The sequence below is a fragment of the Dendrobates tinctorius genome, unplaced genomic scaffold, assembly GCF_039654945.1.
Source record: "Dendrobates tinctorius isolate UK_male_01 unplaced genomic scaffold, ASM3965494v1 ptg000062l, whole genome shotgun sequence".
In the NCBI taxonomy this organism is placed as follows: domain Eukaryota; kingdom Metazoa; phylum Chordata; class Amphibia; order Anura; family Dendrobatidae; genus Dendrobates; species Dendrobates tinctorius.
The window spans coordinates 3,695,195-3,707,240 of NW_027361730.1; the positions used below are offsets into that span (position 1 = coordinate 3,695,195).

A 12,046-nucleotide genomic window follows, 5' to 3' on the forward strand; every position below is an offset into this window, starting at 1 on the left:
GATTATTTGGCGGACTTTTATGATGTATTTAGTGAGAATGAGTCTGCGTCTCTGCCTCCTCATAGGAGTTATGACTGTGCTATTGAACTGAGCCCGGGGTGTAAATTTCCCAAGGGTCGGCTCTTCAATTTATCTGTACCCGAGCACGAAGCTATGCGATCCTATATTAAGGAGGCGTTGGAGAAGGGTCATATTAGACCATCCTTGTCATCTTAGGTGCCGGGGTTTTTTTTGTAGCCAAAAAGGATGGATCATTAAGACCTTGTATTGATTATCGTGCTCTCAACAAAATTACTGTTAAATATCAGTATCCGTTACCCCTGATTTCTGATCTATTCTCCAGAGTTAAAGGTGCTTGCTGGTTTACCAAGCTTGACCTTAGGGGGCGTATAATCTTATTCGCATTAAGCATGGGGATGAATGGAAGACGGCGTTCAATACTCCGGAGGGACATTTTGAGTACCTGGTGATGCCTTTTGGGCTCACTAATGCCCCTTCTGTCTTCCAGTGCTTCATGAACGATATTTTCCGAGATTTTGTCGATAAATTTTTGATTATCTATCTGGATGATATTTTGATCTTCTCCAAGGATTGGGATTCTCATGTGGAACATATTCGGACTGTGTTCCGGATTTTGAGGGAGAATTCCCTGTGTGTCCAAGGATCTAAATGCCTTTTTGGCGTACAGAGGATTTCTTTTTTGGGATTTATTTTGTCCCCGTCAACTATTGAAATGGACCCGGCCAAGGTACAGGCCATTTACGGTTGGGTTCAGACCACTTCTTTGAAGGCCCTCCAGAAGTTTTTGGGTTTTGCTAATTTTTATCGGAAATTTATAGCAAAATTTTCTAGTATTGCCAAGCCATTGACTGATTTGACTAAGAAGGGTGCTGATGTGTTAAATTGGTCTCCGGAGGCTGTTTCTTCCTTTCAGGAGCTGAAGCGAAGATTCACCTCCGCCCCGGTTTTGCGGCAACCTGATGTCTCACTTCCGTTCCAGGTAGAGGTGGATGCTTCTGAGATTGGTGCAGGAGCTGTTTTGTCCCAAAAGGATCCTGTAACATCTAAAATGAATCCCTGTGCTTTCTTTTCCCGAAAGTTCTCTCCATCTGAACGTAACTATGATGTGGGGAATCGGGAACTGTTAGCCATGAAATGTGCATTTGAGGAGTGGAGACATTGGTTGGAGGGAGCTAAGCATCAAGTCGTGGTCCTCACTGACCACAAGAATTTGATTTACCTAGAGTTGGCTAAGCGCTTGAACCCTAGACAGGCTAGGTGGGCCTTGTTTTTTACACGTTTTGATTTTGTGGTTTCTTTTCTTCCTGGAACTAAGAATGTCAAGGCTGACGCCCTCTCTAGGAGCTTCTTTGCTGATTCTCCTGTGGTGACCAAGCCTGCTACCATCTTAGGCGAAGGGGTAGTTCTTTCTGCCATCTCGCCCGATTTGAGACGTGCTCTGGAAGAGTTTCAGGAGGACAAACCTGAGCGTTGTCCCAGTGGAAAGTTGTATGTTCCTGACCAGTGGAAGAAGAGAGTGATGTCTGAAGTTCATTGCTCTGCTTTGGCTGGTCATCCAGGTATTTTTGGTACTAGAGATCTGGTGAGTCGGTCTTTTTGTTGGCCCTCCTTGTCTCGTGATGTCAGGAATTTTGTGCAGTCCTGTGGGACGTGCTCCCGGTCTAAATCGTGTTCTCGCTCTAGTGGGTTGTTGATGCCTTTGCCTGTCCCCAAGAGGCCATGGACCCATATTTCAATGGATTTCATCTCTGATATGCCTGTCTCTCAAAGGATGACTGTTATTTGGGTGATTTGTGATAGGTTCTCTAAGATGGTTCATCTTGTACCACTCCCTAAGTTGCCGTCTTCCTCTGAATTGGTGCCCCTGTTTTTACAACAGGTGGTTCGCTTGCACGGGATTCCTGAGAACATTGTATCTGACAGAGGAGTCCAGTTTGTGTCTAGATTTTGGAGAACTTTCTGTTCCAAGCTGGGAATTCAGTTGTCCTTCTCCTCTGCTTTTCACCCTCAGACCAATGGGCAGACAGAGAGAACAAGCCAGACCTTGGAGTCATATTTGAGATGTTTTATTTCTGCTGATCAGGATGATAGGGTTTCATTTTTGCCCTTGGCTGAATTTGCTTTAAATAATAGAGCTAGTTCTGCCACTTTGATGTCTCCTTTTTTTGTTTTGGGTTTCATCTTCGATTTTTTTCAGGGCAGGTGGAGCCCTCTGCCTGCCCAGGGGTTGACACTGTGGTGGAGAGAATGCACCAGATCTGGGACCAAGTGGTGGATAAGTTATCTCTCTCCCAGGAAAAGGCCTAGCGGTTTTCCAACCGACATAGGACCATTGGTCCCCAATTTAAGGTTGGTGATATGGTGTGGTTATCATCAAAAAATATTGCTATGAAGGTGGCTTCTCCTAAGTTTAAGCCTAGATTTATTGGACCTTACAAGATTTTGGAGATTATTAATCCGGTCTCTTTTCGTTTGGCTCTTCCTGTCACATTTAAAATCCATAATGTGTTCAATAAATCTTTGTTGAAGAGGTTTGTTGAACCTGTTGTTCCGGGGGTTGCACCTCCAGACCCTGTATTGGTTGAAGGTAACATGGAATATGAGGTAGAGAAAGTACTGGATTCCCCTCTGGCTAGACGGAGACTCCAGTATTTGGTTAAGTGGAAGGGTTATGGTCAGGAGGATAATTCCTGGGTCTCTGCCTCTGATATTCATGCCAAAAGATTGGTGCGTGCCTTTCATCGGGCTCACCCTGATCGCCCTGGTGGCGTGGTTGAGGGTTCGGTGACCCCTCCTCAAGGGGGAGGTACTGTTGTGAGTTCATTTTCCCCTTCACTACTGAGGCCCGAGGAACTCCCTCTTCTGGTGAAGAAAGGTAGTGAGCCTGATTGTCAAACACCTGGGGCTGATGATGATGACTGGCTGAGTGGAGTTAATGACTGGATATAAGGCTGCCGACGCCCTTCTGGCCTGCGGGTGATTTCTCTGTGGACTTCTAGGAAACCAGTCTGATTCCTGCTCATCTAAAGCTAAGATTTCTGCTTTGCCTTTTTGCATTAGTGTTTTGTTTTCCTTGCTTTTCTGGATTCTGCCATTCCCTGCTGGGGTGAGCTGAATCTCCTTTTGCCTGTTGCTCTGTCTTCAGAATATTCCTGAGTACTGACATAGCTTTTTTGAAGCCTAGCGTCTTCAGGGCCTTTTTTACTGTCAGTTGGTTGGCTCTTATTTTTATAGGGTTTTTCACGGATTGCAGACAGCAGCCTTCCTGTCCTTTCCTATCTAAGCTAGCGTGGGCCCCATCTTTGCTCAGTCTATCTTTCTGTCTGTGTTTTGTTCTTTCTTCTTGCTTCACCGTCATTATATGTGTGAGGCTGCCTTTTGCTTTGGGGTCTGCTCTGGGGCAGTTTAGATTTCCCTTTCTGTCTTTAGGCTATGTAGTCCTCCAACTGTGATCGAGGGGCCTAGGGCATCGTAGGAGCCCCCCACGGCTACTGCTAGTTGTGTTGATAGGTTTAGGGGTCTGCAATCCGATAGCTGCCAACTTCTCTGGTTTTCTGGACTTAGCTAGCATTTCTATTTTTGCCTCCTACGGTGACTCAATCATAACAAAAAACCCTCTGGAGGGAGGTGCAGGGGAACATCTCCAAAGCCCAGAAGAAGTACAAACATTTTGCGGACAGGAGGAGGGGGTTGGGTCCTGCGTTAACAGTGGGGGAAAAAGTCTGGTTGTCTACCCGTAACATCAAACTTAAAATACCCTCTATGAGGATGGGCCCAAAATTTATTGGCCCATACAAGATTGTAGAGGTGATCAACCTGGTGGCATACAGATTACAGTTGCCCACCTCCTTCAAAATATCTAACGTCTTCCACAGGTCCCTATTAAAACCTGTGGGGACAGTTAGAGAAGATCCCTCATCTGTGGCTCCACCAGTGTTGGTAGAGGGTCAACTGGAGTACGAGGTAGGGCGCATCATTGATTCACGGTGGGTGCACCGGAGACTTCAGTACCTTATTCATTGGAAGGGATATTCCGTTGAGGATCGGTCATGGGTTCCAGCCAGTTCGGTGCACGCTGATCGACTGGTGCAGGCTTTTCATGCCAGATACCCTGAGAAACCTGGGGGTCCAGTGGCCCCCCATTAAGAGGGGGGTACTCTCATGGCTAGGACATGGTTAATGTCCTGTTCTCACAGGGTTAACTTTTGCCGGCCTCTCTTTGGATCTGGGAGGGGTATTTATACTCACTCCAGACTAGGATTCCCTGTCAGCTATACTATTATTCTGACTGTGTGTCTGACCCCCCTGGTGTGCGTGTATACTGCATTACTTGCCTGATTCCCTTGTATGACCCGGTCTGCCCTCTCACTCTGTACTCCGTCTCTCGTTTTGGTACTGTTGTCTCCTCCGGTTCTGACCTCCTGGCTTGGCTATTGTTACTCCATTACAGTTTATTCCTATTGTACTGTCCATTGCCCGTTCTGGTTTTCTGATCTATTGCTACATCCTGACTATTCGCTCTGTCTAACCCTTTGGTACTGTCCTGCTATCTCGTGCTTTGACCCGGCTTTGACGTCCCTGTCTATGCCCCTTGGTAACTTGTCCCGTAGTTACCTTTCTAGAAGTTTCCCTGCAGCTCCTAGCTCTGTGGAGCTTAGGTCACGCCCCCAGCAGTCACGTGCTTCACGTCCTGATAGTCTGAAGCACGCATCGTCATCGCTGCTGCCCCGCTCCACAGGTACAGTATCTTTGAGCACTGTTTTTGTACTCAGGACACACGCACTGGCTCAGTGAGCAAGTGCAGTGCGGTGTTCCTGACAACTTTTTTATGCTTGGAAAATGAGCTGTAGGGATTTCGCTCTTTAGCAAGCGGGAGCTTACAGACAGGGATCCAGTTCTGGTGTCAAACGGTGAGCGGCTTATTACAAAGTCCACAAGTGTTCAAAGGACACAGACGAATATAGCATTCTTTAGGCATAAAACAGGTGTGACCAAAATAAACAATAAAATTCCCATAGCAAGTATGGGCTCAACCGTTTACTTATTAGTTCCACACTTAGACTCTGGCAAGGACTGACCAGCATATCAGAAGTCTTTCCACCTTTGCTCACAGACATTGAATAAAGCAACTGGGCTGCCTTAAATAGGCCATTCAAAGACCTGGAGGCGGCGATATGGGAACGGCCAGTCGCACCCAGCTCTAGTGGCAGTTCCTAAAACCTGGGCCCAACCAACACTGGATGTATTCAGAGGTCCAGCTTCAGTTCCTTAAAGGCCTCCTCAGCTTCCAGGGACCAATTAGCCAACTGTTTCTGTCCCTTTCAGGTGATCTATCAGAGGGGCTGCTCTCATGCCGAAATTAGAGACAAATCATCAGTAGGAGCCCACAATGCCTAGAAATGCCCTGACCTGCTTTTCTGGGTTTACATCACCGAGGCTAACCACCTCGGTGACACATATCTCCCATCCAGTACCTATTGGCCTCTATTCACCTAACGGAGGACCAAAGTGTGTCCTTATGGCCTTTAAGAAGTTGATAATGTGTCAGCATTCTACTTTCAACCTTATAGATAGCTACACTTGCCTATACAGTGGGGCACTACCAATAAATGTATAATGTGCGGTATACATTTTCGTAACATCACTGTCAAAGGCTTTTCTATACCAATATATAGTGGCTATGTCAGAGAGTTACACGGTGTCACGTCCGCCATGTTTGTTTTGCCTCATGAACCCCTGGAGCGGTGTGCACGCGCACCTTGTGTCTGCTATCCTGCTTGTTCCCTAGAGCAGTGTGCACACTCACCTCATGTCTGCTGAGCTGCAAGATGCCTGCGTTTCTGCTTTGCTTTCTGTGATCTTCTCATCATGTCTAGAATCCCTGATCATGTGACGTTTCCTAGGATCCTGCACTGTCTGGTTCTGCAATCATCTCGTCATGTCTGAAACCTTGATCATGTGACGTTTCCTAAGATCCTGCACTGTCTGGTTCTGCAATCATCTCGTCATGTCTGAAACCTTGATCATGTGATGTTTCCTTAGATCCTGCACTGTCTGGTTCTGTAATCATCTCGTCATGTCTGAAACCTTGATCATGTGACGTTTCCTAAGATCCTGCACTGTCTGGTTCTGCAATCATCTCGTCATGTCTGAAACCTTGATCATGTGAAGTTTCCTAAGATCCTGCACTGTCTGGTTATGCAATCATCTCGTCATGTCTAGAATCCCTGATCATGTGTCCTTCCTAGGATCCTGCACTGTCTGGTTCGGTGATCATCTCGTCATGTCTGAAACCCTGATCATGTGACTGCGCTCTGTGATCCTGGAGCATCTGAACTAGGAAGTTCTCCCCTGGTCCTGACCCGGAAGAGGAGGTGCTGTGTCCTATTTCAGACCACCCCTTGCTCAAGGCCTGATTATTGTGTTGCTTCCCTGCATGGCTCTTGGTCTGTAGGGTTGCTCCATCTATTCTGTGCCCTTGCACTTTGCTCTGTAGTGCGTCTCTGTACACGCTCTGTGCTCGTATTCCGTCTCTTGTCTTGTGCCATGTCTTGTGTTGTCTCTCCTGCCATGTTTGTCTTTGCCTTGCCTTGTAGTCCTTCCGCTGTTCTCTGCTTTAGTCTGTTTTGCTATGTCTCGCCTTAGCTATTCTTTGACTTATAGTCCTTCCTCTGTTCTCTGCCTTGCCTGTTTCGCCATGTCTGGTCTTTGCTATCCTGAGCCTTGTAGTACTTCTCATGTTCTTGTCTCAGCCTGGTTTTCCACACTCTGTCCTCTGGTGCTCTCTTGCACATTTCCAAGTCTAGTCCCAAGGTTCTCCCTTGGCCTGGCTCTGGGTTTCGGCCTACGCTCCGCTGCTAGACTCTGTCCTCGCTCTGACCTGGCTCTGTTTCTGCCTATGTTCCGCTCCGTGTTCCGTACCTTGTTTCTTGCCTAGTCTTGCCTTGCTCCTTGCATTGTCCTTGCCTTGAACCCCGGCGTGGGTTCCGCTTGGCCTTCTCCTGTGCCGTGGTAAGTGCCTCGTGTTTGTGTACAGCCGTGTGCACTGGCCAGTGTGGCGTGCCTCCTGCGTGGCTTCTAGCATGCATCCCTTCCTTGAACCTTGGCGTGGCTCCTAGCACGCACCCTGCCCTGAACCTGGCGTGGCTCCTAGCACGCACTCTGCCCTGAACCTGGCGTGGCTCCTAGCACGCACCCTGCCCTGAACCTGGCGTGGCTCCTAGCACGCACCCTGCCCTGAACCTGGCGTGGCTCCTAGCACGAAGGTTCCTTTGCCCGCCTCCTGTGCCAAGGTCGTGCCTCATGCTGGCGTTACAGCCGTGTGCACTGGCCAGTGAGGTGTGCATCCCACGTGGCTCCTAGCACGCGTCCTGCTTTGAACCCTGGCGTGGCTCCTAGCACGCACCCTGCCTTGAGCCCTGGCGTGGCTCCTAGCACGCACCCTGCCTTGAATCCTGGCGTGGCTCCTAGCACGCACCCTGCCTTGAACCCTGACCTTGGCGTGTCTCTACACACGCACTCTGTCTTCTACCTTGTGCTTTGGCGTGTCTCTACACACGTACTCTGTCTTGTACCTTGTGCTTTGGCGTGTCTTTACACACGCACCCTTTTTCGCTTTGAACCCTGGCGTGTCCCCTACACACGCACCTCGCTTTGAACCCTGGTGTGTCCCTTACACACGCACCTTGCTTTGCACCTCGCTTTGAACCCTGGCGTGTCCCCTACACACGCACCTTGCCTTGCACCTAGCCTTGGACCTTGGCGTGTTCCCTAACACGCACCATGCCTGGATATCTGTCGTGCCTCCTTGCCTGAACCCTGGTTTGCCTGCCGGATGCCCAGAACCTGCCGATCGCTGCCGGAAATTGTAAGCTGGATGACTGCGGCCTGATGTCCGGAGCTGATGTCCGCAGCCTGATGCCTTGATAATGTCGATAGTCGCCAGCTGTCCGAAGTCCTGTCCCATTGTGCCTTTACCTGTACCTAGGCGTGCCACCGGCACATACTATGCTATGAACCTTGGCGTGCCCACGCGCGCACCTTGCACGTTTTTCTTGTTTTCACGTTTGCACTGAATGTAATTCTGAAGATCTTAATGAAGATACCTTGCACTTATGTTTTGTCTTGTCTTGCTTCCTGCTTGTCCCTGGTCGTCAGACACTCCGATAGTGTCCCCCTGAGCCCGCCGTCTGGTCCCAGCAGTCGTGGTGGCTCACCCCCTTGGTCTTGCCCCTGACACTCCCTGTATAGGGGGTGGATTCTCACAAGGTCAGCTCGCCCTCGGTGGGTGGGTGCCAAGACCCAGAGGGTCCACTCAAAAAATGGGCTCAGCAGGAGCTGAGTCCGTCACACACGGGAGGTAAATGTGGTAATTCTTCCAATTTCTATGCTTAAGATGTGCCATAATCAGAGCCTTTGCTGTGGATAGTAAATCAACCCCCTCTTCTTCTAAGCAAGTTGAGTAATAGGTGGCTGCCAGACCTCTGGCACAGGTTATCAAAGAAGGAATAAACGGATCAGACAAGAAAAAATTCAACCTGTCAGATCACTGACATCTGGGATAATCACACTGTCCCTATGGACAACAAATGTCACTGGATCCCTGTGGAATAGGCAAGAGTTTCAATAAAAATCTCATATCTGTGTCCACATTACATAAAAGCAAAAACAAGCCTTTTACAATGCTAACTTTAAAAAGATGGCCACCAGCTACACAATCTTCATTCTTAGCAGCTATTTTACTACCACAGCTTGTTTCTGAGCATACAAATAATAAATATACTTAAAGGGAATCTGTCATCAGATTCATGCTGTCCGAAACATGGGCTGCCCAATTGTAATCAGAAGTTTCACTCTGAAACTTACTTTGATACTTTGAAATGCTGACTCGGGACTATGTGTCTTGACTGATTAGTCCAATGTGGTGCCCGAACAGTTTCTCCCCACTTTGCTACAGTTTACTGACAGGCCAATCCCTATGTACAGTGGAAGGAATCAGGGCATGGAAAAGCTGGTTATGGACCACATTGGACTAGTCTGCCGAGACACATAGTCCTTGGCCACCTTTCAAAGAATGTTTATTCTGAATTATCACAGCATTTCAGACTAAAACATACCTGGCTGCAATCACATAGCCAGGCTTTGTTTATGCTGCATGAATCTGATGACAGGTTCCCTTTAAGGTGTTCCTACTCATTAGCTGAATGTCAGCCATAACTGCCAATATACTCTGCCCCTTTCTTTTTGGGGAAGTTTTCAGGAATGCATTGTCCATCCAATATCTGTATCGAAGGAGTTATCCAGATTACTAAATTGATGGACTATGATATCCTCTCTGAAATCCTACACAAAAATAGTTTTAAAAATGCTTGGAAAACCCTTCCTATTAATTTCTTTAGGAAATTAACTTTGCTGTGCAAATGAGCTTGTTTTTCTTTTTCTTTAAGAGGTTTTGAAAAATGTCTGCTGGAAAAAAAAGAAAATGCCTGTCTCTTCTTCAAACTGGATCCTGAAGCAAACTTTCCAAATGAGGTACTGTCAAACCAAAAAGGCTGCAAAATGTGCTTCAGGAAATACAAACTCCTCCAAAAATTCCTCCAAAAAGGAAAGTTTCTTAAAGTGGTTTCATGTGAAAAACTCTGGGTTCTTGAATGCCTCAAAAAACTCTGTGATCAAAACTTCTTTTACACATTTCCATTTAGAATAACAGAGGAATGGCACACAATGCAGAGTACTAACAAAAGGTGCCCAACTATGGTTATCTCTTAAGAAATGCTTAAGGTACTGCAACAGACAGGTCGGGAGAACCGACAGCTCCATTTTAAGGCTGGGTTCAGATGGCCACTTTTCACAATCCGTATACAGATTGCAATGCCCGAGCCAACCAGTCAGAGGTCTACCGACATGAGGCTATCATTTTTTTGGGGCCAGGATCAGGCCAGGTATTGAAGTTCAAGTACCGACAATGAAAAATGTATTTGTTGATGCACACTTAGCTCCTACTAAAAGGAACAGGTGGCAAATGACTGTTGTGCTAATAAATTACCATGGTTAGGTGCCAACCAGTATTTTTCCGGCAATGTATAACTTTATGTATAACTTCTATAACTGTAGACTAAACAACCGCACAATATGGAAATCAGTAAGACACTACTAACCTGACAGACACATCTTGTGCAGGAACCGACAGAAAATGTCTCCGTGTTACCATAAATCCTGTCCTCATGAAGGCAAGCTGTGACAGGAAATGGAAAAAGAAACAAGATATGTTATGTGAGAAATCTACAAGATGGGCAATATAATTGTACGAAAAATCAGAGCCATTTTATACACCCAACGCAAGGCCTTGACTACCAGCCAGCATTCAGGACTATGATGGGTGTGCTTATTGGGAGGCATGCTGAGGTAATTCTCTAAGGCCACAATTACTGTCAAACATCCAGAATATTTTAATTGAGGTAAGAGATATATGATGGACGATGTGCACTGAATTGTTTAATTAGAAATATTAATGTTTAGTGGGTCACTCTGGAGAATATGCTGGAAGGGTTAAGGTTGGAGATGCACAGCGCAATGTGTTGTACGACCAAAAACTTCTGTGCGACTTGTCTGTAATTTGTTCTCATTTGTTCATTTTAGAGCTGCGATTTTGGTATAAAAAAAGCCAGTCATTGATAAGTTGCAGTCACATGTGACTCGTTTTGAAATCTATGGCAACTGAATCTATGAGTTGTGACTGAAAAAATTCTAAAACATTTGGGCTTATTTGCAACTCTGTGTCAGGGTAGGTCACAGGACACAATGAACCGTGTAGTCCTAGCCTAAGAAAACATGGCTACTTTTTCCAGAAATAGTGTCACACATATCCACAATGTGGTTCTAGCTGGTAAGGCTGGGTTCACATAGCGTTAATGCAGTCCGTTCAATGCACAGCATTGATGGACTGCGTTAACGCTATTCCATAACGCGATCGTGTTATGTGATCCCGCTAGCGCAGATGCTCCATCTGCGCAAGCAGTGATGGACCCCCGAACGCTGCAGACTGCGTCCGAGGGTCACAGAATGACGGCACATTGCTACTGCATGCCGCTTAGGACATGCGTTAGCAATGCGCTTGGTAATGGAAGTGAATGGATGTGTTACATCGCGTTAATGCCGCGGTGTAACGCAATCCGTTAAACGGACCTGCCAAACGCTATGTGAACCCAGCCGAACAGACAAAATACAAGATAAAAAAAACATAATAAGCATAATTCTCTAATTATGTTTTTATCTTTGGTTTTGTCAGTTTAGTGGCCAGTGTGAACATGCGCTTACACGCTGCAAGCCCCCCAACTCATATTTCAGATCATCTCTTTAGATTTTTTCTATCTGGAAACAGCTTAAAGGGATATTCTCGAGCTATTAAATTGCTTTAATTAGCGTGAAAATAAGCACGTTTGCATTTGTCTTGCTTTTTCTATCTGCTGTCATTCACATGCAAAGTGAACTTTTAAATTTTATTGTTTATGGCTGGTTTCCACAGCTATTGGTGCCTAGCTAGCCCCTGGAAGAGAGTGAGCAGTTGTTACATTCCAGGAGAAGAGTTAACTCCTAACATACCAGCTACCTCTCTCCAGTCTATAGATTTCTATATAGAAGTTAGCTTATTAGCTTATCCCTGCAACCCCTACCCTCTCAGCAGTTGACAAGCTGTGGTTATAAATCGTTCAAATTCATCAGTGCACAGCATTTGGCTTCTCCCAGAGCAGGTCTCCAAGTTACTGCTTTTACTAAGCTGTGTGTTTGTTCAAATGCCCTTTTATATATGGTGATAGCAATGTAGGCTCCAGAACAAACCACTGATATATGAAGGTGTTACCATACCTCTCAACTTTTGAAGAAAGGAAAATAGGGACAAATGTTGTGAATTCACTTTCTGGCCTCCCTCTGGTTATTAACCCCTTCACCCCCAAGGGTGGTTTGCACGTTCATGACCGGGCCAATTTTTACAATTCTGACCACTGTACCTTTATGAGGTCATAAC

General features: G+C 46.5%; 1 protein-coding gene across 1 annotated transcript in view; it reads right to left on the minus strand.

The window, feature by feature from the left end:
• Positions 1-12,046, minus strand: part of KCP (kielin cysteine rich BMP regulator) — a 265,538-nt gene that overhangs the window by 187,223 nt on the left and 66,269 nt on the right. The window contains exon 6 of the mRNA XM_073579223.1: positions 10,179-10,255. Within this exon, the coding sequence (XP_073435324.1) occupies positions 10,179-10,255 (77 nt within the window). The remainder of the gene's footprint in view (positions 1-10,178; positions 10,256-12,046) is intronic.